General features: G+C 44.8%; 1 protein-coding gene across 2 annotated transcripts; it reads left to right on the top strand.

Moving 5' to 3' along the window:
• Positions 1-1,212: 1,212 nt before the first annotated feature.
• On the top strand, positions 1,213-24,844 carry LOC108942226 (TBC1 domain family member 10A). 2 transcript variants are annotated; one of them, XM_018765388.2, is made up of 13 exons: positions 1,213-1,440; positions 1,926-2,013; positions 2,357-2,464; positions 3,449-3,506; positions 3,595-3,720; positions 4,218-4,341; positions 4,475-4,544; positions 4,981-5,095; positions 6,064-6,181; positions 9,327-9,442; positions 18,075-18,185; positions 18,339-18,514; positions 24,191-24,844. In XM_018765388.2, the coding sequence occupies exons 1-13, from the start codon at positions 1,322-1,324 to the stop codon at positions 24,221-24,223; spliced, it is 1,362 nt and encodes a 453-aa protein (XP_018620904.1). In that variant the 5' UTR covers positions 1,213-1,321; the 3' UTR covers positions 24,224-24,844. The 2 variants fall into 2 exon arrangements, with proteins under 2 accessions (XP_018620904.1, XP_018620903.1); XM_018765387.2 differs by having other exon boundaries at positions 3,329-3,506.
• Positions 24,845-25,057: the final 213 nt, after the last annotated feature.

Raw genomic sequence — 25,057 nt, 5'->3', positions numbered from 1 at the left:
TGGGTGAATCACTGCAGGAGGGAGCGGAAATATGAGTTATGAATTATGGATATACAGTGGTCACAGAAAACCGGGATGAAAAAACGTGATTTTATCGGGGCCGAGATTACATACCGATTTATACATTCTGAGAGCCTCAAACTGTATGAAAAAAAACTACTGTAAATTTAAGGTTTACACAAGAGAACGTGATTGTAACCGTTCTGCTAAACCCAAGCAAAAGGCGTCACATAAATTATTCTTTTTTTTACAAATGTCATTCCCATCTGTCATGCCCCACTGCTTGTCTAAAATATTCCTTACTATTATTTGGACAACTCAACAAAATTTATTTATTGTCTTTCATAGCCATTATTTACCAAAATAGTTTTTTTATTAATGTTTCCAAGTACAGCACAGCTGTCAAACTGAACACCTGTCCCACAAAAGTGTTACATTGAAACACTGCAATTATGCAATTACATTTTTTCAGCAGGCAATGGAAAATGCTGCATAACTTTAAATAAATGCAGTAGTTTGATTTTATTTGTTTGTGCGCGGCGTTTCCCTTGACTTTGTTTGGCTTTTATAGAGTCATTAATGAGAACTCGTTTATGTTTATTAAGGAGTGTGAACATCTGTTCATTCCACTTCGACGTTCGACGGCTGGTCAAAGGTTATGTTTGCCGTCTCCTGCGCTGCGCAAGTGCGGCGCAGAGCGTCCCCAACCGTGAGAAAACTGCTTTCGGACTGTTGAGACACCCAGGCGTCCTCTACGAAACACAGTTGACAATCTGGTTTGTTCAACGATGATCCCAATTAAGAACAATAAGGAGGAAACAGGATTTTTTCGCGACCGTCTCCTAAGTGGCAGACTCAGAGACTGTACCGCGACGTACGCAACCAAGCCCGTTTATTTTCTTAACGTGAAAGCAGGATTAAACACAAATGCAATATTCCAAGATTGCTAATTATAATGCATAGGCAGCAGCCGAACCCCAAGGAAGCCAGTAAACAGAATGACTAAAGAATGCTCGGCGTACGATACAAATAGATCCCCTGAGGACGCGGCACCACCTCCATCTGCAGGGACTCCTGCGATCAACCTGATGTATTGAACGTCTCGCGCTCGTTGCAATTCCCCCCCCCCCGAGTTTAACATAATTGGCCAGTTAGAGTGTCACTTACTAATGACGTCACCGGAAAGACAAGGCGCCGAGTTTGAAAGTAAAAGGTCAGGGATTGGACGTTTGCGCCGTAGGAGTCTTCTGTGTGTGTCCAGTTTATGAAATATAAGCGTTAATAAAGCGTTGTCGTTAAGTAATAAGCGTTAATAAACGTAATGAGGAGACGGAGCAGCGGCAGCGCGGCCAGGAGACGCACCGAGAGCTCGGGGTTTGACGAGTTCGGCTTTGCGCTCAGGGGGGAACAGAGACTGCAGGGCAGATGTCACCAGTACAGGTCAGCGGTGCCACCCGGTGGGTGTGGGTGTGTGTATATATATATATATATATATATATATATATATATACACACACACACACTAACTAACTAACTAACTAACTAACTAACTAACTCACTCACTCACTCCTTAGTGGTAAAACATACACACACGTCATCATGGACACTCACTGAGTGTCCATGATGTGTGTGTGTGTGTGTGTTACCAGTACAGGAGTGTTTTCCTTTCCACATATGACTTTAAGCAGGTCTGATATGCCCCGCCTCCCCCCCATTTCTTTATTACTCCATGGAATCCTGTTGTTAATATAATTTTGATCCTCCCAAATACCTTAGGGGTTTTTTAATTTTTTTGGGGGGGGGCCTGGTGTTTCCATCACAGGTGTGTCACGTACACCTGAGGATTTCCACACCTGAGGATGTGCACAGAGCATTCGCTCATCCGCCAAACTCGCGCGGTCACGTCTAACCTCCTGTGCTTGCAGCTACCCGCAGCCGAACTCGGCCGAGGCCAAGGAGCTCCGTGGACTCATCAGCTGTTGGGACGGATCCAGCGTCACTTGCAGAAACCAGGTGTGTTTTATGGACCGGAGCATCGGGATTTCTTCATCTCAACACTGAAGATTTCATATTATTGTCTTTGACACCCTGGACTTTGGATCTTTGAATAGGACGGCTGGTAATGTAGCGGTTAAGGCTGCTGCCTTTGGACCCAAAGGTCACAGAGTCCCACCTCTAGCTGTAGTACCCTTGAGCACGGTACTTACCCTAAATTGCTCCAGTAAAATTACCCAGCTGTATAAATGGGTAAATAATTGTAAGTAGATTAACATTTAAAGTCGCTTTGGAGAAAAGCATCAGAAAAATGAATGAATGAATGAATGTACTTGGATGTTCATTCTTGTTAACTTTTCAGATTGAACACTTTATGAAGATGGGGATCCCTCCTGTGCTGCGAGGACGTGTGTGGAGGTGTCTCCTCGACATTGACACCCTGAGGGCAACCAGCAAGTTCTGCTACCAGGTACTGGGCAGCTGGGCAGAGCGAGAGCCTGAGTTTAGGTGTCTTGTTCCTCTGTTAGGTCAATGTCAAAATGCGAAGAGAAACCAGTATCACACATCCAAAGTACCCTGCAGAATGTGGTGTTTTATTGAACATCAGTTAAAACTGAAGTGCGTGGTAAGTCTAAGTTTGAAAACAAGCATGTTGTTAATAATTGGGGCAGCAGATGGCGCAGTGGTTAAAGCTCTTACCTTGTAATTTGCATATCCAGCATTTGAATCGACATGCCCACTGTAGTACCCTTTTGAACAAGATACTGGCACTAAAATTACCCAGATGTATACGAGGGTAAATCACTAACTAACATTGTAAGTTTCCTTGGAGAAAGATATCAGGTATAAATATTGGTTAATATTATACTTACATTTTTTTCATTTAGCTGATATTTCTCTCCAGATGACTTATAATGAAGTTTCTTATAATTATTTACCCATTTGTACAACTGGGTAATTTTACTGGAGCAATTTGGGCTAAGTACCCTGTTCAGGGGTACTTCAGCTGGAGGGGAATTAGAACCTGTCACCTTTGCAACCAAAAACAGCAGCTCTAAACACTATGCTACCAGTTGTGCTTAATTCCAATACATACAGTATTGGATGCAATATTAAATGTTGTCCCTGTGTTACTGAGAAGGACCTGAGCGCAAAATTAATCTAATATAATGTGCTAATGCAGCTGATAATTATGGTATTTTTGATGGAACTGTTGTTTGCTTATTCACCATTTACTATGCTCATCTGAGATCCACAATGAGTGATAGATAAGTTGATATAAATCTGTGAAGTTGTAAAGAGAAAGAATGAAAATGTGTGCGTTGTGCCCTAGAAATGTCTGAGAGAAGTTCGGGAGCCCCTTGTGGACTTGGGGTTCAACGAGTACAGTGTTTTGTCAGCCATCGCCATGCTGAATGACGCCCATGACCAGAACCCCTTCTGGCTCCTCCAGGCCTGCTCCGTGTCCACCGACGACTTGGTCATCCTTCACCAGATTGCACTGGACTTACGTGAGTTCAGGCCCTTGGCACGGACAAACCCAGATCTCCTCATGGTAAGAATAATGTGGTGTTTTAACGTGTGTGGATCCCTCGCAAGGACGGTCCTTTCCTACGCATCGGTCCTTGATGGGAGACACGCCCGAGGCCATTGAAGGACAGGCCAAGCTTTTCCGAGTTCTCGTCGCGTACGCCAGGTACAACCCCAAAATCGGTTACAGCCAAGGTGAGCCTATTGGAGGAGTAGCTTTGTAGGGGGACAGGTACACCTGACTAATGCTGTTGATGTTCGCTTTCCTTTCTTCTCTGCTTGCGTAAATATTTTAATGGGTGCTTTTAGTTACTTTTACATATCATTGACACTTTATGGAGTTTTATTTTTCATGCACCGTTTATCCTTCTGATGGTACTGCTGTGTTCTGAATCATGAACTTGCAAAACTGTTCAATGTTAAATGCCTCATTATATCACACTGTGGCCACTAGGAGGCAGAAAGATACTTTAAACATCTTTATCCTTGGAAAGGTCCTGTTCCCTCATTTTTATCACAAATTAACCTGAAAAAAATCCACAGAACTTCATCGGTGAGTTCTTGAACAGGTTCCTCATTGTACGAGCAAAAAACATACAAGAAGTCGGAGACATCGGGCCCAGCTAGGCAGTCGAGTCCTGTGGAGAAGGAGTGGGTCACGTCATCTCCGATTCTCCATCTACTTTGTTTAGGTATGTCTCACATTGGTGCGGTGTTGCTGATGAACCTTCCGGAAGAAGAGGCCTTCTGGGCCCTCGTCGCCCTGCTGGAGTCTCCTAAGTACCTTTCTGGGCTGTTTGATCACTCATTGGACAAGTAAGGGTTCCCCAGGTACCTGGTGAATGTTTGTACAGTTTGTTTGACATGTGAAGGATAAAAATCTGCTTTCTAGGGAATAACTTGGAGAAATACAACTCTGATTTTGGTGTGACCATTCTTCCCTTTTCAGAATCCAGCACCAGGTTGGAGTTTTCCACCAGCTCCTGAAGCACCGGAGTCCACGCCTCTTCCAGCACATAGTGAGTACGACCACAGGAGTCCTTCACGTCACAGGTTCGCACCCCTGATCTCTCTACAAACCTCACCGTTTGCCCACAGCTGAACTGCCAGGGCTCTGTGTGAAATGCTTCACAACGGGCTTGGTCCGGATCTCCACTTTCTGGGGGAGAACCAGCCATAACCCTGAAACCCAACCAAGACGACAACTTTGCTCTTGTGACAGGCCGTTGCAATTAGCCAAGCACATATTTGTGGCCGGGTCCAGGTCACCTCTCGTCGGCTGATAAAGATCCCTGTTACGTGCTGTTCAAAGCTGTTTTAACTCACATGTTTCCCCCAGTTGATGATCAGTGTGCTTTTCTGTGTGGTGGATGTTCACTTCCCCAGTTCAGTCTGGGGCAGCTGTGAGCCATGACTGACTGGCACACCCACCCCCATTCCCTCTGCTCCTTCCAGGAGGATGTGGGGGTGTCTTCCTTGCACTATGCGATGCCCTGGTTCCTGTCCGTCTTCACCTCGCTGCCCTGCTGGGACTCGGTGATGGCCATATGGGATCTCGTCATGCTACACGGTATGTCCCCACCCACCACCACCGCCACCACCACCATGCGCCAGGGCTGCAGACGTACTTCAGGATCTGGGGGTCAGTTGCATGAGCAGAGATGCCTTGTGCCTGCAGGGGGCACTCTCAGGCCTCATTTTAGTCTTTGTTTCACAGGTGTCTATTCCAGACTCCACCCTTCACAGGTGTGGTTGGTTTGATGCCTGATAGTGAGCTTATTAGCTGCTCCTCTTTGCAATTTCCAGTTACAGACCATGTCACATATTGTTTGTTGGGTCCTTTGGGGCCCAGGAGCGCTGACCACATGCTGTTAGAACTGTTTATTTGAGAGGAGTCAGCAATTTGTTCGTCTTTCTGGTGGGATCTGCATCTCCAGGGATGAGGTGCTACGTTCCACATCTGAGGCTCCGGTGGTCTGTGTTGTGCCATCTGAACCGTGTTTCTGGTTCTGTTTTATTTTTTAGCACACCGTATTTCCTGACCTTCAGTGTGTTCCACTTCCCAGCAACATCTTGACATTAGCTGCAGGGCGCTCAGAGAATCACAGGCCTTAGAGGTCAGACCCCCATGCCTTTACCGAGACCTGGACATCATGACCCCCTCAGGATGGCAACCTTGTTCGAGTGGTTAATTTGGCCCTCGAACTGGATGCAACCCTAGCTATCCTTCTCCACTGCACTGTGTCCAGGGAGTGTTGCACCAGGACACTGGGGGTCCTTTCCCCCCTCTCTAAGGCAAAGATTTGGGGCATGAATGCTGCAACATGGTCTCTTTCACACCTCTCCAAGGAGCTAGCCCTGATGGTGTTCAGCTATGTCCCCCTTATTAAAGCCTCTCCCTCTCCCAGGGGGACAGGTTGGAGATGCATGGATGAGCCTGTGTGTCTGCATTGATTAATTCCCCTTGTCTTTCTTACACACATTTTGTCTCACACTCTCCTCCTTTCACTGACTTGCTCTTACTTCCTCACCTTGCAGGGATGTTGGCTCTGTTCCGTGTAGGACTGACCATCATTCATCTCTTGGAGCCACAGCTGCTGCGAATGAAGGACGAGGCCCTGGTGCTGCCGCTTCTACTGCACGTGCCTGTGGATGTGTGAGCTGCCCATCTTCGCTTAAAACGCAAACACACAAAACATGGGAAGCCCTAGGGAACTAGAAGACTATTAACGGCTGCACTCGTTAAAGGTGCGAAATATCCTGGGGCCAAGTCACCATGAGGGACCAGGTGGAGTCAGAATCCATGCACAGATCCCAATGAAGCCCTTTGTTTCCAACAAGCAGCTACTTTCAAAAGAAAGAACAGTATTGTTGTTGCAGACGCCTATCGCTGCACAGGCGCAGGGTGAGCGCAGTTTTACATGATAAGTTGTTTGAGAACACTTTGGCCCAGTTTTACACAACAATGGCTTTTCAGCCAGTAAATAGCCTGTTATTTAAAACTTTCAATTTGGGCTTAGGTGGCCTGAAATGCAGAACTCAAGCGCGCGACAAGTCATTCAGCATTACGCTGGCACAAGATTGGCGTCTTGTGAATGTATTGCCGCCTGTTGCCTAGGCAACCTTAGAAGAACAAAAGGAGCAGTGTTTGCATGGCATTGACTGGTGAATGATATCGAAACTCTACATTTTAATATTTAAGCCACCCCTTGTAATGAATGTTTCCCTGCAGCCTTTGTGTATGTTAACTGTCAGCGGACTTCAAAGCTCTGAGAGAGTGGGGCTCTTTGCCCTTTTAAATGCCATCTTAGTCACTAAGCGCCGCCTTCGGTTAATTGACATTGACGGTGGACGTGGTCCTCTGCATCTCAAAGTAACTTCCAGTTGTTTACATTAAAAGTCCCTTTTTGGGCTGCAGTTTGGACGTTGCTATGTCAACAGTGCCATTCATCTCCTCTGAGGGCCCTGCCCCCAGGTTGTTTATTAAACATTAAACCACGCACAAGGACGCCCTCGGAATTTGCCTGTGGCCCCCTTTCCGCTCCTCGCAGTTGAGAGAGAGAGAGAGAGAGAGAGAGAGAGAGAGAGAGAGAGAGAGAGAGAGAGAGAGAGAGAGAGAGAGAGAGAGAGAGAGAGAGAGAGAGAGAGAGGAGAGAGAGAGAGAGAGAGAGAGAGAGAGAGAGAGAGAGAGGTGCTTCTTCCACCAATTGTTTTGGTCTGGGAAATTTATCAACTGCTCTGCCTGCGCAGTTAGTTCACCGTGACCTGTGACCCTTCCCCTCCCCTCCCCTGGCAGAGTCTGAGGGTGGTGCCCAGGACTCTGTGTGTCTACGAGTGTATTGACATGAGCTCAAAACAGACTTTTTCCCCAATATGACTTATAGCTCCTGTATTTTCTGTGCTCCAATTCTTTCTGCATTTCCATGAAAGAAGTTACTTCACTCTGTTAGCTGTACATAACTTCTGCTTTTTTAGATGTTAACATTAGGTTCTAACTCTATGAAGCAATATATTTCTAAAATTAAGCTCAAGATGTGATTCCAGAAGGGGTTTATTGTGTTTGTTGGAAACAGCTAGTCAATTGTGGTGGTCCACAACCATGCCATTAAATACTTTTTGGGAAAATGGAGTTACTGTTTGTGAACTGACACACCAGTTGCAGTTTTGTGTTGGAAAAGTTCATTTTGTATGCAGTTGTATTCTGACAGTGAGCTGAAGGCACCTTGTACTGGCACTATTTCTGAATGATGAACAGAATCTGGAGATGTTCATATTTATCTATCTTCCTGCTGATTTCTCTGGTATGTGGAGAACTTCTGGCTGAAAGCAGGGGAAATTTTAGGAGCCCTTGATGCATCAAGCTTCATTATGCATTAAATTTGCCAGATGCTCAGAGGCATCATGCTGGTCCTTCTGTACAAGAGCCTGCTGTCATTGTAAACTAATACACTTCATCTTGCAGCTAGCAGGGGAAAGGCCCCTCTGGAGTCTGGAACATCCAGCTGTCTGAGTAATGTCTGTGGCACCTTTGTAAGTCTGACAGCCAGCCCACAGCTCCAGGAGGTTCCATTTAATGTACCACAGTGTGTCGTCCAGAGGCGTAACTAGTGAAAGTTGCCATTGATTTGTTTCCTCAAAAAACTGGCGTTTTTAATGTTCGGCCTCGTCACACGTGTTGTAGTCTAATACTTAGAAAATCTTTAAGATGAAAGAAATTATTACTTGGCAGGGTGTAACTTGTCTTAAGTCTAACATAGTTAACAAAAATTAACCACCAGTTCCATCCAGCTGTACTCACGAGGTTTCTTTGTTTAGAAGTATACCATTTGGTGTAAACGCTGCCCCTGTAAACCTGCACAATTGTTTTTCTGTATAATGCAATTGTTTGCCCTCAGAGAATGCTGGTATATCTCCACAGGGGTCCTGAGAAATGTTGTTAATGAGACAAGGAGCGTTGGGTTTATGCGGAGTGCTCGTCGTCTTATAATGATCTCTCTCCTTGTGCCACCTGTCTGGTAACTGGATCTCATTTCTCCTAATCCAATACTTGTTGGGCAAATTGAAGTAGTCAAGCGTTTTCTCTAGGTTAAACTGAGAAATGACTGCCTTGTCTGTCCATCTGGCCAGGGTTTCCTTGGGGAATGACAGTGCTCGCTCTTTCTGGTTCTTTCTCCTTGTTAACGTCACTGCTCCTGAATCCTTGCATGCCGCCCTTGTCAGGAGTGCCATCACAATGGCTTCGTGTTCTTCTGTCATCTCCCCCTTGTTTCGGTGTTTGTCTTCCTTTCAGGAATATTTCTCATAGGACCAGCTAACACTACCTTATTGTAGCAGGGCTTACTTTCTCCATTTCTCGGTTCGGTGTCAACTGCTGAATTCGCACCGCTGCTATGCTGACTGAATGACATTGTGGTGAAAATATGTTTCACAGCAAAACAGCTTCTTACCCATGAGATTGTTGCTAAAGAATTCAGGGTACTGTGGCGTTTAGTACGTTGAGTGGGGTGAAGAAAGGTCTACGGGTTTAAAACTTGTCGGCGAAAACCAAGTCTGTGTGTGTGTGTGTGTGTGTGTGTTGAGGGGTAACTATAGATGTGACAGATGACCAAGAGTTATGGCGATATGGAGAAGTGTTTTATTGTGTGCAGGGTTACTGCATAGAAATTCTGCTTTAACAGTATGGAAGGATACTAACCTGTTCCCTTCTTTCTCTTAAAGCTATTTTTTTTGGACTTGCTAATATTTACTTGGTTCTTGCTCTCTCCTTGTTAATATGTCTACCTTTGTCTGTCTTCTCCCAGGGCTCAGCACTGCATCTTGATCCCAGCCCTGTGGAACACTGAGGTTCAGGAGTGGGAGGTGATCTGCATGAATAGTCTGATCCTGGAGGAGGCTGGAGATGGCTCTTGCCACCTGGGTACGAGTACAGGCATCTTATCATTACCTGCTCATCAGCAGGCTACTGATGAAGACCAGTCAGTTGAATTACATGACCAAGAAACTTGACTACGTTTTACCCGAGTTCATTGCACTAAATTTTTAAGCACACCTTGACTATGTAAAGTCATGTGACCAGGCGTGTGAGCGTGTTTTTCAGCAACACAACTTTCTGTGCTTGCTTTAGTACTTCCAAAGTGCTTGCTATATTGTACTGAACACGATGTACATTGCTGGCTTTGCAGTCCGATGTGTGTTTTGCAGGAGATTTTGGAAAACGAGCTCTTTTGTATACCTGTCAGCGTGCATATTAATGCTGGCACACCTTAAACATTCCATACTGTATACTTTTGTCGGTGATTTATCTTCCTGGCTGTCTGCTTTGTATGTGCATCACTCTGTGAGTGCAGGACTTGATCAAAGACGACCTACCTGAGGGTCCATGGGGGCGATAATCTCTAGCAGCCTGGCCTACTTAGCCTGTAGAAAGTCGGAAACGCTTTGTTGGGTGCACTGCAGACAAACCTCTTGGTATTTCCAAGCAATGGATCATGTTTCGAGGTTTCTCCTCTTCCGTGGCCATGCGCGGGCTCACGTGGACAATGAGGCTTTTCTTTCTCTTGGTCCCCCCATGCCTGGTCACATGGTTGCCTAGATAGCATCAACATGTTGTGCTTTTTGTTCCTGTCCAATGTTCTCCCATTCCTTGGTCTCTGAAACGAGGTGCAGCTATTTGGAAACATGGGCAACAGACAATAGGCATCATCAGTTTGCAATTGAGGGTGAAACCTTTTTTTTTTTTCTTTTGGAGGGTGTGGACATATGCTACAATGTTTGGTGTTTTAGTCGATCAAATCATACCTTTTACAGCAAGGAGTGCCGTGGGTCAGACCTTGGGTCTACGCGGAACATTTTAAGCTTAAAGACCCTAGTTGGGAAACACATTTGTAAGTAAATGCCATTAAACTAGTTACTTTCATTGTACGCTTCAGGCAAAGGAAGCAGAAATGGGCAACTGTCACCTCCCCCAGCTTCCCAGTATCCATTACTACTGTTGTACCTTTGATAGGCAGCAAGAATTCAGCACACAGTGTTGGAAGGTGTTCACAACCTTCACCTGGCTTTTGAATCTTGGGCTTTATTGAAACAGGAGACAGAAGGACAGGTCCATCCCAGGTGTGGCTGGAGGCAAAAGTATTATGTGATGTGAAAAGCTGCATGTTACTAAACATCATGGACTTCATCCTTGTTTGCAAGTTACACAGTGTGGATGGATGCCTAGTCTCCAGAACCTTGTGAGCATACAGTTCATTCAGGCCAGTGAGGAGTTTAGTGACCTTCCCAGTGTAAAAGTCAGATCTTTGTCACAGAAGGATGTTGATTAAGCTGTGGACTCGGCAACAGGGCACTTTCCATCCTTGAAAGTGTTATCAGTACCTTGTGTGTGTGTTTGCTTGGGAGAGAGAAAGATATGAAATTGCTGCATACACATGATCTTCCAAGCCTTAATTTTTCTTGTTTCTATTTTGGGAGCTACATAAGGCACTTTTCGTGCCACATTTCTGCTGATGTGCCTTTGTGCATTGCGGCAAAATTACTTAATGTCCCAGATAGTGCCACTTGTGCAGCAGTTTTAATGCCTGTTATTTTACCTTAAAATCTAAAATGCAAGGTTTTGGTTACCAGATTTTCTAGTTGTTTCTTGCATATGCGTTGCTATTTTGGGGTATTGCTCAGATTTGTGTTACCATATTATGATGACGAGGTGTTTGCTGGGTTTAAGGTTTTGCTGAGCAGCCCACAGAGATGTGACAGGGGGATACAGTTGCAGACCTGCAGTCTCCTTCCTCCTGATCCGTCGCTCTGTCAGCAGAGCCGTAGCTCAGAGGCCGGGCAGCTGCTCGCTGTCAGCAAGGCATTCCCCCTTTTCCCATCCTGGTGTGACTCAGCTCAATTCTCAGAGCCAGCTGAAATGCCGTTTCCTGCCCTCTGCTTTACTGGGAGGACACAGAGGGCCGTTGGGCCAGGGGACTGGTGGTATTGCACATAATGGCGTGAAGGTGCTGCTATATCCCACAATAATAGACTGACAGCTCGCCGGCATGATGATGCTCATCTATCTCGCTCCAGACTTGACCGCGTTTTTCTTGGTAACCCAACCCCATCAAAGAGCTCTGTACAAGTAGTCTCTGTTGTTCACTGCAGGGCTGGCATCAGCGCAGTCCTTATCGCCCCTATGGACTTCACTGCGGTGTCTTTGATAAGTCGCGGAGGTGCATACCTACATCCAGACTTTGAATAGAAACCTGGCTGCTGTGCTGGAATGTGACAGGAGTTCTACAGGCTTATGGTCTTGGATGCCCTCCTGCAGAGATGTAGGATAAAGAATGAAATTGATTTTTAGATACAAGTCGTCTTTATAGAGTTGTTAAGGGTGTGATGGACTGGGCTGCAGAACTGCGCTAGAAAAGCTATGATCTCAAATTCAATGTTACGATGCTGTTTGGCTCTCAAGCAGCTATATGAGGACTCAGTGTTTGTAACCTAGAGAAGTTGGCTGCATCTTTGGCGATTTCTAGTAATCCCTGAAAGTACTTTAACCACTTACTGTGGTTCCATTCAGCATTTTTTCTTCCAAGCCAATTTGACCCTTTACAAATACAATCTTGGATAAGTTGCTGATGGATGGGATTCATTGGCTTTCAAGAAAGGAGAAGGAAATCCCCCAACTCTGGTTGAAAGCCAACTAGGACCCTGGAGCAGCTCCTTGGAGTTGCAGGAGACCACCTGCAATAACATTTTCAACTGAACAAGGATTCTTCTGCTTTCCTCTTGCTCTCAAATTATATGTATGCATTTTTATATTTATTAAAAAAATGACACAATGTAGTGGTGTCTATAGTATTTCTCATACTTTTAACTTGCTTTGCAACAAATCCAGAGCTAGACAAGCCCGCTCTCTGCCTCTTCCATGACCCCACTGTAACGTCTTTTGGATTTACTGTCTAGCTATGTTACATTTTTCACCCCTGCTGTTTAGCCTGGAGCATAAATATTAAGGAAAGTCTGACCTTTCATCTGTAAATCTTTATGAAGATCAAACCTTTAAGTAGTTTGAGTGATAGGACAGTGGGCTTGACTGACATCGACCTCCTCGTTCTGATAGTTCAGGGCTCTATGGTCACCAGCACAAGGCGATGGATTATTTTGGGATTTTGTGTGTGTGTGTGTGTGTGTGTGTGTGTGTGTGGGGAGGGGTTTCCCTGAGCCACATCTAATCTGCACTTTAACACACACAGAGACATGGGTTCAAAAGACTTGACACTGAAGTTCCTACCAGCTGATTCCCCACTTCAGTGACTTTAAAATATTTGTTCCACAGGCAGCACATCTCTTCACGCGTTAAGCCATTTCGCCTTCTCCGGTTTAGCCAAACACTTAACACCAAACACATTAGTATTTTAATTTCCTCTGTTCAAATCAATAGATTGCTCAAGGTCGGATCATTCGCGGCACAAGGTTTTGTGTTTGTACTGGTAGGGCCCAGTAGAACATGTGGATAACACGGTTACAAGTGAGTTCCTTGTCAGAAGGTCACAGGTCAGTCGATAATGAGTACATGCCACCAGTCCAGCTCAGTGGGGGCTGGTGAAATGCAGTAGCCTGCTCTGTAATCACGCCTTGGAGGTGGAAGTACTCCTTGATCCAAAGAGCAGTACTGATTGGCAGGTAATGAGAAATGTAGAAAGGACAAAGTTTTCATTATCTGTTACTCCTGTGGGATGGGGGCCATTGTACCCAGATATCCTCCCACCACCCCCCATGTTCCTAGAAGTGGAATGCACACACCTCAAGCTATATACACAGAGAAGATGAGGTCTGGGCTTTTTGGACTTCAGAGGCATCTATCTTAGTGACATTGACAATGTTGCTGTGGTGATAACTGAGAAGGGAGGGTTGTTCCTAATGGTGTCAAATCCCTCTGGTTTTGGTTAATATTTAGACATGTGATTTCCTGGCTAGCGCTGCAACAGCCTGCTATGACATAGCGTTTACATTTTGTCACTTGGAAGACTTTTCTTCAAAGCGACGTATATCTCCAGGAGCAATACGGAAAGTGCGTTACGTCAACGGAAGGAGAGATTTGGATGCAGAGACGTGATTGAGTACAGTCAATTTGTCAGATACCTAGGCTTTTCCATTATTTCACAAGTTGTTATCCAAAATGATTAAACATAGCAAACACTCACGTGTTTATCGAGTGCTTACAAGATCTGGGGAGAAAGAATCCGAAAGCCACAAAATCCCCATCCTGGATACTCACCAAAGCCCTCTTAGTTCTCCCAAAGCTGTGGAATCATTACAGTTCCCTGCAAGAGCTTGGCAATCGTTGAATGGTAGCTGGATGTCTTGACAACTCTACCGCTTGCTTTTTTTTTCTGTAAATACAGGGGTTGTTGGCGCACATTCCCCAAAATATGTTAATAAATGGCTAAAATGTCTTGAATGAATGTAAAAGGATTCATTTAGCATGACTAGGGGAAGTTGAAGAGGATGGTTGCCTGGTAATTCCTTTCAAAGATGCAGAGCTAGCAGCAGTCCTCCGTTCCATACCACAGAACAGCCAGTTCTGAACAGAATGGGCGCACGACATCGGTTTTGTGGGCTTTGATCTTACATTGAACTCCACAGTCCTACAATGGAGGTATCAATGGGAATGTGACAGCTTGAGCTGTCAGCGAGGGTGATTTATGACCAGACATGCGATGCACATGGCCTCTGGTTATAGGCTAAAAATGTTCATTTGCTGCTCAAGTCTTCAAGGCTGTTTTTGTCTTTAGATGAAAACGGTAAGAAATCTGTGTTAATGCCCAGCAAGACACCCACTGTACCTCTTTCATGCTGATGTGTAGTGGTGGAGTATCAAAGATGCTGGATCATGAAGTCTTTATTGGTCCAAAAAAAAAAAAAAGACAAGGGGCTTTTTGGCCAAAGTGTTTCATTGATAGCAGGGCTGAGCACAAATGAGGTCTTCATTTATTCTCCAGGCAGAGGGTGCTGACTGTTACATCCTAACACCAGTTGAACGGTAAATTTGAAGTGTCATTGTCATTTCCTAGCTGCTTGAAAAGGACTGTTAGAATAATAATTTCTAACCAGGTATTGAGCTGACAATAGTTAAACGTTTGTCCCTCCGGTTGACCTCACCTCCTGACCTTGAGAGTTTGCATGAAAGACCCAAGTAGAGGAGAGCATGGGGGCTTTAAGATCGACTCGCTGCTTGTCCATGCACACACTTGCCTCCCCCACCCTTATACCATGATACAGGTTCCTCGCCTCTACTCTACCCCACTTCCCAATGCAATCCATCACATGCATGCCATGCAGCTTCCCAGATATGGAATGGGCTTAACAGATTAGCGCCCATGGATACAAAAGGCTTAAACCCACCGACCAAACAGAAGGTGCAGTCAGAGCCACTGTTTTCAAACAGCATGACACCTGAACAGTCGAAGTAACCAATTTGTGGGCCAGGGGCACAAATCCCTGTGTGTTATGAGTTTTAACCACAAGGGTCATCCATAGAAGCTATTGCTTTTACATGTAATTCCTGTAGCCCAAGGAGAATCCAAAGGTCACTAGTTTGAGTCTCACCTCCAGCTGTAATACCCTTGAGCAAGGTACTTACCCTAAATTGCTCCAGTAAAAATTATCCAGCTGTAGATATGAGTTAAACTGTAAAATGCTTAACACCATAAGTTGATTTGGAGAAAAGTGTCATAAATGAATAAATATTATGTGAAGGCATGTTCCCCTATCCCTCTGTGGTACAACTACTCCACTTTGGAAAAGAGGATTTAGAATTGGCCTGACCCTTTGCATTCTTCAGCAAAGACTTGATCATGTCATTGTGGCCTCCTGACTGCATCTCAACAATCTTAAAACTGCCCTGGGTTGAAATTGCTGTGCAAAATCATGAGCAAATGTAGTTGTTGGCGATGAAATTTTTTTTTCTCCCCCCTCCCAGGCCATGTCAGCCTCAGCCCTTCTCCAGCACCCAGTAGACTGCTCTGAGTCTTTGAAAGCAGTGCTGTGCTTTGATACTTTGGGACCCACGATAGCTAGGAACAAGGCTCTATGAGGTTTTCTAAGTTTACACTACATGTATGTGGGTGCATTCATGTGCTCTGTTTAACGCAGAAGAAAAACTTGATCCAGCTGCTTGTTTGCACTGGGGTAAAGTTCAGGAGCTGTCTAATGGAGTTTGGCAGGGGTTATTCAGTGGTTAACCCTACAAATGTATCACCTAGAAGTTCATGGAACAGAAGCCCAGCCATTAGACTCCTGTAGGTTCCCCATGTTCACAACTATTTCTCATTAGTCATACAGCTACAATATATTAGCATGTTCTTTGGCTGATCTCCAACTTGGAGCTTAGACATGTGGATGGTCTTTAATGCTCTGCCTCAAGCTGTGCTGATATAGGGCTATAGATGCATAATAAGGTCTCTGCTGACACCCACACACATCTTCTCCTGCCTTCTCTGTATCAGTCTCTCCACAACTATTTAGAACCTCATCAAAGCAGAAATGCTTTGACCAAAGCTCGCAATGATCTAGGAATGGGGATTTGGGCTTCAACCCCAGATCTAGGGGCAGTCTGGATGGGGCGGGCGAGCGAGCGATTAGTGCCAAAAAGGAGTTTTAATGTTCACTGTTTCAAGTCCTACTCACTTCAGCCCTGCCCTGAGATGTTTTTAGCATAGACTTTCTCATGTTGGTTTCTTACCACTGCATTTCTAGCTTTTCTCAAGTCCTTCTGGGACTGTCCTGGATCTTATCTTTAGATTCGTAGATCTAGAGTCATACCAGAATTAGCAAATGCGATAACATTCATTATCTTTACAAACAGCTGAAATTGAAGGGAATATCAAAGGTTTTCATATCTTAAATATTATGAAATTCCAGTCTGTGGGTCATACGAATGTGGAATAGAAAAACGTATCCTAAATAAGATTGCATGCGCACAATATTGCTAGGATGTTGTGACATGTTACTTTTAAAAGGTCACATGTTAAAAGTGAGTTCCTAATTTTGAAGACAGCCGTCATGCAGGAATCCTCCCACTCATGATGAGTAAAGCAGATGGCTAGATTTCTCTGTGTTTATTGCAGAAATGTAGTGACTTTTTTTTAAATCTCGACTTCTGAATCTGGAAGTACGTGACCCATCCCCCTTTGGGCTGGGTTTATTTATTTAACTAACTCCTGGCTTGTCCAGTGAGCATTGGAAGCACCCGGAGTGCTTTCTGACAGGAGTGAATATGGAACGGGCAATAATGAGCCAAACTTATTGACTACAATACAGATTGAGAAGACTAAAGTCAACTTGATAAAGCTACCTTGTTCTACTGCGGGGAAAAAAAACAGGCAGACCTTTTCGATAGTTACTGCTATCTCACCTTCTCTGGCCTGCTTAAGTAAGATGGCCCTGTTATGTTCAACTGAAGTGTTCCCTTTCCTAAAATAGAGCATTGTGTGAGCTCTATGTGTGACTCAGTATTGTAGGTATCTTCTCTGCTTGGTAGGGGTGTAGGGTGGCGAGAGTTGGAGTTGACAAGGTTGGATAGAGGTGATGTTGGCTGGAGTTGAACATAAATGTTAGTGTGTGTATGAAGTAACATTAAGGACTGGTGTGTAAGGAGCCATACTGTATTGCCAGTTTGTGGTTGGCAGCCAACTAGGTCTCCAGCACAGACTTTGTGTAGACCTGGGTCCAGATCTGTTCATATGATCCTTCACCATTGACCTCAGCAACTTATTTTACATGTTCCAAATGCCCCCAGATAGTCCTTATCTGCAGGGGAATCAACAGGAAACCTGCTAAGCTTCAGTAGGTCTGTCAACAGAATCAATGATGAGTGGCCTTTCATAGGCCAGGTTTAGAGCTCATGTTACATCATAGTCAGTCATTACGTAGGACATTACCACCAAACACCACCCAACACCTTGGACCTCCCTCAGCCCTGGTTTCTTCAGTTGTAGAACTTTTACACAGTTGCTTTGTCCACTCCTACAAGGAGAGGAAGGAGACGTTTGGAAGTACTGACACCCTGATAGTTGATGATATTAGCGGAGGGATAGCCGCATGGCAGCATGGCCCTGTACCCTCCCAACTCTGGGAGCTCACTTCCTATCTCAGATATCCCCTTCGGTCAGTGATTTCTCTGAGCTCTATAATTGTGACAGCTATGAATATCAACACTAAGCTTGCATACTGAAGGAAATGTAGTGCTTAAAATGTCAAAAAGAGGTTCTGGAAGATCAGAAAATGTCTCACATCATGGAACAAGAGAGAAACGCATGCTTTGGTGTTTGTCACCACTAGAACATAAAACATGTGTAAGACCCTGGAGATAATCTGACCCAGAGAAGTGTTCCTACTTTCTAAGTGACTTCAGTGCAACTTTCTTTGACCAGTATCTTTTTTTAAAGTAGTCAGTTTGCAGCACAGTGTGCTTAAAAAACCACTGTGTGTGTTTCCTTGGTGAATTCATAACAGTAGTCTGTACTGACTAATGTGTGTGTATATGGTCGGCTCTTCCTTTCTAGGACAGGTGGCTGAGTCTCCATCAGCCATAAAGACCAGGTCTCGGAAGAAACTGGATTTGGAGGAGGGACTCAAGGAGGCTGCTGCAGGCAGAGCGAAGTCTGCCAAGACAGGTGAGGCCACTGGGGCAGCTGGGGAAGGCTCCTATTTGGGATCGTTCGAGTCAGTGGCATCTCGCCTTCCTGCTTGGATGAATGCTGTCAATTCCCACGTCGCTGCCATATCTCGGTCATTTAAGTTGTGACGTTACCTTCCGAGTGCTGCAGCCAGGTGGACAGTGAAGACCTCCATCCTTCGCATACTAAAGAATGCTCGGCGTTACCTGGGTAACTCGGTCCATGGGCAGGGTGAGGATAGCCAGACCCGTCTCACGTCGCATGCCAACCCCTCGCTGTCAGACTCCTGTAAGACACGGCCGGCCTCTCTCCTCACCCGAGCACAGGTAGGCAGGGTGGCCACTGCTGCCTGATTGATCGGGACCTATTAATAATCTTTGTTTGGCCGCGATTGTTTGTGTATTTTGCTATGGTTCATGGTTTTCTGTTCCATGCAAAAATATGTTAAAAACAGCAAGTAACAATGAAACTGGCATGTCTGCAGTATGTTGCAATACCTAGAGAATTGCTGTACTGTGAGAGATCTCAGTTGTTCAGTTCAGCACTCTGAACCTCAGCCTGTAAGATCTGCAAGGTCAAAAAGTCTACACCCTGATACCTACAAGGCCTGATGATTCTGTAGACCCCTGCAAGAATGCTGTTCTTCTCCACCTCTGGCTGCTTGGTCTCTCTAACAAGATGTCCAAAACTGAAAGCCTGGGTCCAGTGTGATGGAATGAGTCCATTCCAACAGGGCAGTGCTCCTCTCCATGGGAGTGGGAGTCTGGTTCGACTGTTGTGGCAGCAAGGACTGAAGCTGCTTTGAGCTAAATGGAGCTGTAAACTCTTCTGGGTCTACTACCCCCTGCCCACAGTCTCCATTCATTAAAAGATATGTTTCCACCTGAGTCTTTTCCTAGGCAGCCCCTGGTGAGGTTTTATGGGCAAGGGCCACATTTCACACTGGTGATCTTCTCCTGGGTGGCTGGTTTTGGGTGAAAAGAGGCTTTCTTTTAGCTGACCAGCCTGTTAGCATCTGAGGATACTCAGGAGAGGTACCCCATGGAGATCTTCAACATTTAGGCTTTGCTTTTTGTTGCATTTCCCACTTTCTGTGTAGGAGTTGTTCTTCTTTGCTGTTTACCTTCTTACTGGCACGTGGCTGTTAAAGGAGAGTGTTTGGAATTACTCTAAAAGCTGCTCTCCTGACCCTCCCAGACCTGTTTTGTCACGTTCTCATGCTGCCTCTGCAGCAATGGCATCATTTTGATGAGATGGGCTTCTGTCAGAAGGCTCATGCTGTGAAGAACCATAGCTGTCCTCTGTGAAAGTGAACATTGTGTGCTTTCAGAGTGGTTTTTAATCTCATACCATCCTGGGTTTTTGGAGGGCTCAAAGGGCTAGACCTCAATGAAGTTTGCAGTTTGAGTGGCCATGCAGATCCATCTGCTGTTTTGAACTCCCAGTTCAGTTTGATTCCCATATGAGTCTTGGCCAGATGCTGTCCCACAGTGTTAAACTAGTTAAATCTGGGAAACCCAAGACAAGGTCATCTATGCTGAAATGGGCAAAGGCCAAAGGAGATGTTTTTACCCACTGTAATCAAGACTGTTCCACTGTGAGAGGGCTGAGGCCTGGCTTTACATAGGCCACTGGTATGATGGATCAGGTTTTTTGTGTGTGTACGCGTGTGTCACTGTGAAACAACCCCTTGCAGGCCCGATCCAGGAGGCGGAGCCAAAGGGTTTCATTGCAGGGCTCAGCACTGAGGCGAAGCCGGAGGGCAACATCAACCCACAATTCCAAGCCTGGGGTCTCAGATGATGGGTGGGTACATGCTACCAAGGAATTAAAATCCAGAATGCATTCAGAATGTATTCCATACATTGGCCCATGCCTGTAACTCATGCCAAGGATTCCCTCTCCCCATTGCCCCATGCATGGTACTCAAGCTAGAATGCAGTCTCCTTACTGTTTCAAAAACAGAATTCATCTGCAAAGATAAGTGTTAAGTCCAGGTTGCATATGTATTTAATTGCAAATGTGTGCTTTGATTTTGCTCAGTTTTATGATTTATGGAGCAGCTATTTTGCTACTCAAAACCAGAAAAATTTTATTACTAAATGTTCCCTTGACTCTGGGAAATCGCTTTAAGCCATCCGAAGTTCTGAGGGTGTATAAGCCTTGAGGACAAGCGGTGTGTGTTTATAAGTGTGAGTTGTCAGGGTGCATATTTTATTGCCTTTATATATGGAGTCCTACAGGAAATACAAGATCATAAACTTGGTTGAGTTTGCAGCATTGTGTCTTCATTGTCATATTGAGATACTTCTCACTTGAACACATCTGATGACGGTGGGGGTATGACCTCAAACAGTAAATTGTGAGACTTGGGTACTTGGATAAGGGATCACAGTTTTAGGGTTCATTGACTTGACCTCTGTCTACACAAAAGGACTAAAATGTTTTTCCAATGTGTACTGGCCACACCCTCCCCTCCCATAATGCCTCTCAGCCACACCTTGTGCTGGGTCACTGCGAACCCCGAGGTGGAGGCGAGTCATTCCTGGGGCCCTCAAATAAATCAATCACCTGACATTTACAAGGCACCCGCCTCAGCTGATGTTGACAAGGTTCTTACCACCCCGGAATACCCAGCACTCCAAGAGCATGAATCATTCTCGTAAAATAAGGTAAAGCATTAAAATGTACCTTGTTTTGATCAGTTTCCTCATTAGCATGTTTGATTTGTATCTTTGGACTTCAACACTGTTTACAAGTCAACATATGATGGTTAAGGTACCACAGCAATCTGGGTAACATCATTTGGAAAAAGGAATTGAATACTGAGTACAAAATTCTGCTTTTATGAGCGCAATCTCATCGTTTTCTTCCTCTGCTAATCATTTTTCCCTCCTTCAATCTTGCATTTAATCTCCATGAGCAAAATGGTTATTCAGCATTGCACTTGGCTAAACATGGTCATCTGCTCTAGAAACTGTGGCATTTGCACTGGTTTTTGAGTAGATGAGCAGAGCTTCACAATGCACCTTCCATCGTACGGGAAGTCTTTAAAGACCAAAAAATATGTAAGGACGGACAGGAATGTGAGGCTCATGAAATGTGACGTTTCGATGAAAACATCACCAGTCAGTTCATTTTCCCCCCAGTAAAAACAATTCCCAGTATGAACATGTTTCTAGATCAGCTAGTGTTGTAAGTGTAAATGGTATTGTGTGAATCACTTTGGGTTAAAAGGTATCTGCTGACTAAGAAAGCAGCGAAACTGACTCTTGAACTGCTGTAAAACTGATTTATTCCAGCAAGACCCTGTCTCTCATGCTCCTAGAACTGTTTCTGATCTGAACCCTAAGGACTTTTTGGTTCCGATAAGGTAACTCTTCGATTTGTGGGTTTTTTTATACATGAAAGTTGTCTGGTCTAAATATGTAATGGTTTTTATGGTCCGGCTGTCACTGGAAGATGTCTTCAGGTGAGTTCCTTCCTTTGGTTATGCCAGTGAGATTGGTAGACTGTGTAAAGGACTGCTAATAGTCTTCCTCAGGTGGTTAGTCAGCGTTGGCAGATTTACCCCTGGTTTACCTGGGCTTTCCCATCACTTTACCTTCTAGCATTGTCCTTCCACTTTGTCCTCTCACCCTCTTGCTCCGTGTCAGCTGTCATGTAGGCCAGTTAGGTCATTGTCTCTCTACACTGAATACATTAGACTAGACATTTAACTGGAATCCATCTCCACTGAAGCTGTTTTGATTGGCCAGTTGACAAGCAGACTGGTTATTAATATTCAGTGAAATCTGATCAAGGTCATTAAAGCGGTGATGGTTTTTCGTTTGAGCCTGTCCTTATTTTGTGATCACCGTGACTGGAGGCATGTACTCCTTTGACGGGTGTTAGGAGGCACTGTGCCTGGTCCTGATAGCATATCTTCTGTACACTCAGTGAGCCCCGGAGATCGTACTGTGCTGGACCCACTGTGACAAGTGACAAACATGTAATTTACTCATCTGGATCACAGGTAATTGCAGCACACAAGCTGCCAGGGACGCTGCAACTGCAGGACCACAACCTGTTCAGCCGGTATTGCCACATTATCCCTCATGGCAGATATTGATGGTGGGTGGGGTCAGGAGGGACGCAGCCAGATACCTGTCTCAGGGCAGAGCGCTTAGGATGATTCCTCATCAGTGGCTGGTGGCTCTCTGCCATACCTGTTGACGCTGCTCCTTACAGTTATTTTCTGCATATTCCTTCTCAGACAGCAGATCAACAATGTAGCCCCAGAAAGGCAACTTTGCAGATTCCCAGATTCTCCTCCTATTGGTTGAAGGGGCATTTTCTCAGGAGGGTGAGATTGATCGAAACCCCTCTGCCAGCCCACAGTGAAGGTAAAACACATGTGCCCCGAACTAGAGGAGGATTGATGTGGGTTTTGTTAGAGAATTTCAGGGCTCATGTCTTCATGGTGTCACACATCCACAGATACCTGTAGATCCAATACATACATGGAACTTTGCTGATGAAGGCTCAGGATGCTCAAGCTCCGAATGGGGAATGTTCCTGGGTCTGGACAGATGTATGTGAAGACTGGGGGCTCTGAGGGCCACTGAGAAGGTGTCGTAGATGGACTTTGTGGCATGTAGCCCCACCTTCTGACAATCCATCAGGCTTTTGAGTTGCTCTGTGTCAGTTTATCCTCCTAGGTCCTTTCAGAGAAACTGTTGGAGCCTCCAGCAAAATGTGAGATATGACCTCTGCTGCATTGCATGTCTTCTCCTGGAAATGGAGCTGCCACTTTCTCAGTGGTGTCACCATCTCATTTTTCATCATCATTAAAAAATATCTTACAAGTAGTTTTTAATTTATCAGGGTGCCTTAAGAAAAGGCAGTTATGATCAGGAGATTTGTCAAATACATGTTATCTGTATGTTTCCTTTCATTTTCCATCATTATAAACCAAACCAACACACCACTATGTCTGTGTTGCTGGCTATGAGTTTGTATGTGTTGTAAAATCTCTGTTTACCCAGTTCCCTCAGTGTATCTTCTGTGTGAGCTCAGTGGTGCCCCTTGTACTTGTATCTGTATGCTCACTGGTTTAAATATGTTGAAAGTTGGAAAGAATGTGGAGAAACCCCAACTACTGTGTAGGTAGTGGCCATGCTACCTTAGGGTTAGGGTTACACCTCATCAGTGACTATGGTCTCCATCGAACCTCAGTGAATCACAGCTTTATCTTCAAGATTTGTGTTGTGTAAAGATGTCAGCTGTGTGACTGGTAACACTGCAGTTAACTGAAATGTTAGTGGACCACTGGACACCCCCCCATGTGTAGTTCAACAGTACCCACCTTTCAAGCCATTCTTCAGTCATCTGCATGTTCTGTTTTGTATCCCTGTTGTGGAAGGTTTTCAAGGGCACTTAAGACCCAGTGGCTGGGGGCGCATTGTGCAGGACGGCCCAGGTTCCCAAAGCGCTTTGTTTCCAGTTTTTCAGAGAAGATGCGAGCAGAGTGGCACAACAAACCAGGATGAATAGCAGCAGTGTCATTCAGCTGCCTGTGCTGATTTACATGGCACCTTCACCCATTAAGTGGTGATCCCATTTGTGTTACAAAAGAGCCACAGTTTAAGTGAAGGTCAAGGATCAGAAGGAACCAAAAATAATCCTTTTACGTCTTTGTGCAGTTTTATGTATTGCTCTGCTAATATTTTAACAGGGATCGTAAATGGTTTTAACTGGTTGGTAGTTTTCATGCCAGTGTGTTCTTTGTGTATATTTTTACCTGGTCATCTTGCACATAGTTGAGTGAGTGGTTGTAAGGACAGGGTGTCTCCTGATTCTGCTGGCAAGTCTTTTTTATTATATATGTATGTGTGTACATATATATGTGTATGTATGTGTATATGAGCACACAAACCAAGCCCTGCTTTTCATTTCACTCTTGTCCTTGAACTGAAGCTTCTTGCATCCTGCTCATGGTCTCCTCCTCTTTTTGTTTGAAGGGAGCTGATAGCAGTGCAACTCCTAAAGAGTGAAATGGATGACCATTCCAGAAGTGTTCAAGAGTCACAACTTATCTGAAGCTGACGGAACATCTGCCCCCACGGCGGTTACAGCCCCAGACCCTCAGTTGTCATTTAAGGTGTTCATCAAGGCTCTCTTTTGGGAACATTGCAAAAGTGTGTTAAACCATCCATGTTCACCCCAGTACTTTGAGTGTCCTCTATAGGACCATGTTTCCAATGAAATGTCCCACCCAGCTAAATTTGTGTCACTAGACATTCACACCCAGTGGTTTCACTCAGGCTCAAGAGGTTTATCACCTGTGGAAGGCTGGTAATGGCATCATAATGGCAGGTAAACAGAAGGTGTGAAAAGTCCCCTGGTCACTTAGTGCCCTTGAGGAGCCTCTCAAACCTGCAGGTTGAACACATTTTTCTCTGGGTGTAGTTCAGTCGTCTTTTTCTTACTCTTCCTGTCACAAACTCTCTGTTGAACACTTTTTCGGAAGCACCCTGTAATGTGACAAAGAACAATGACACTAGAGGTTCAGCAGTCATTTGGAGGAACATTTCTCTGATGTGGGTTGTTTTTAAACTTTTGAAAAGTGGTAGTAATGTTGAAGTCAAATGTTGTGGATATATGTTGCAGGGAGAATGGTCGCCTTCCGTTAGGTTTTTGTGTTGTAATTGCTTTGAAATAAATATTTATTTCTTGAATTTCAGTCATTGTTCATTTGTAGGACCAAGGGTTTGTAAACGACACTCATCTGCCTGTTTATGTTATGTGGTGTTGGTGCTGTGCCGTGTTGGTTGTATAAAAATTTGTCACACATGTGAAAGAGTAAATATTATCTCAATTGGCATATA

Source organism: Scleropages formosus, chromosome 5 (genome assembly GCF_900964775.1).
Source record: "Scleropages formosus chromosome 5, fSclFor1.1, whole genome shotgun sequence".
Lineage (NCBI taxonomy): Eukaryota > Metazoa > Chordata > Actinopteri > Osteoglossiformes > Osteoglossidae > Scleropages > Scleropages formosus.
This window is presented reverse-complemented; position numbering and strand designations above follow the sequence as displayed.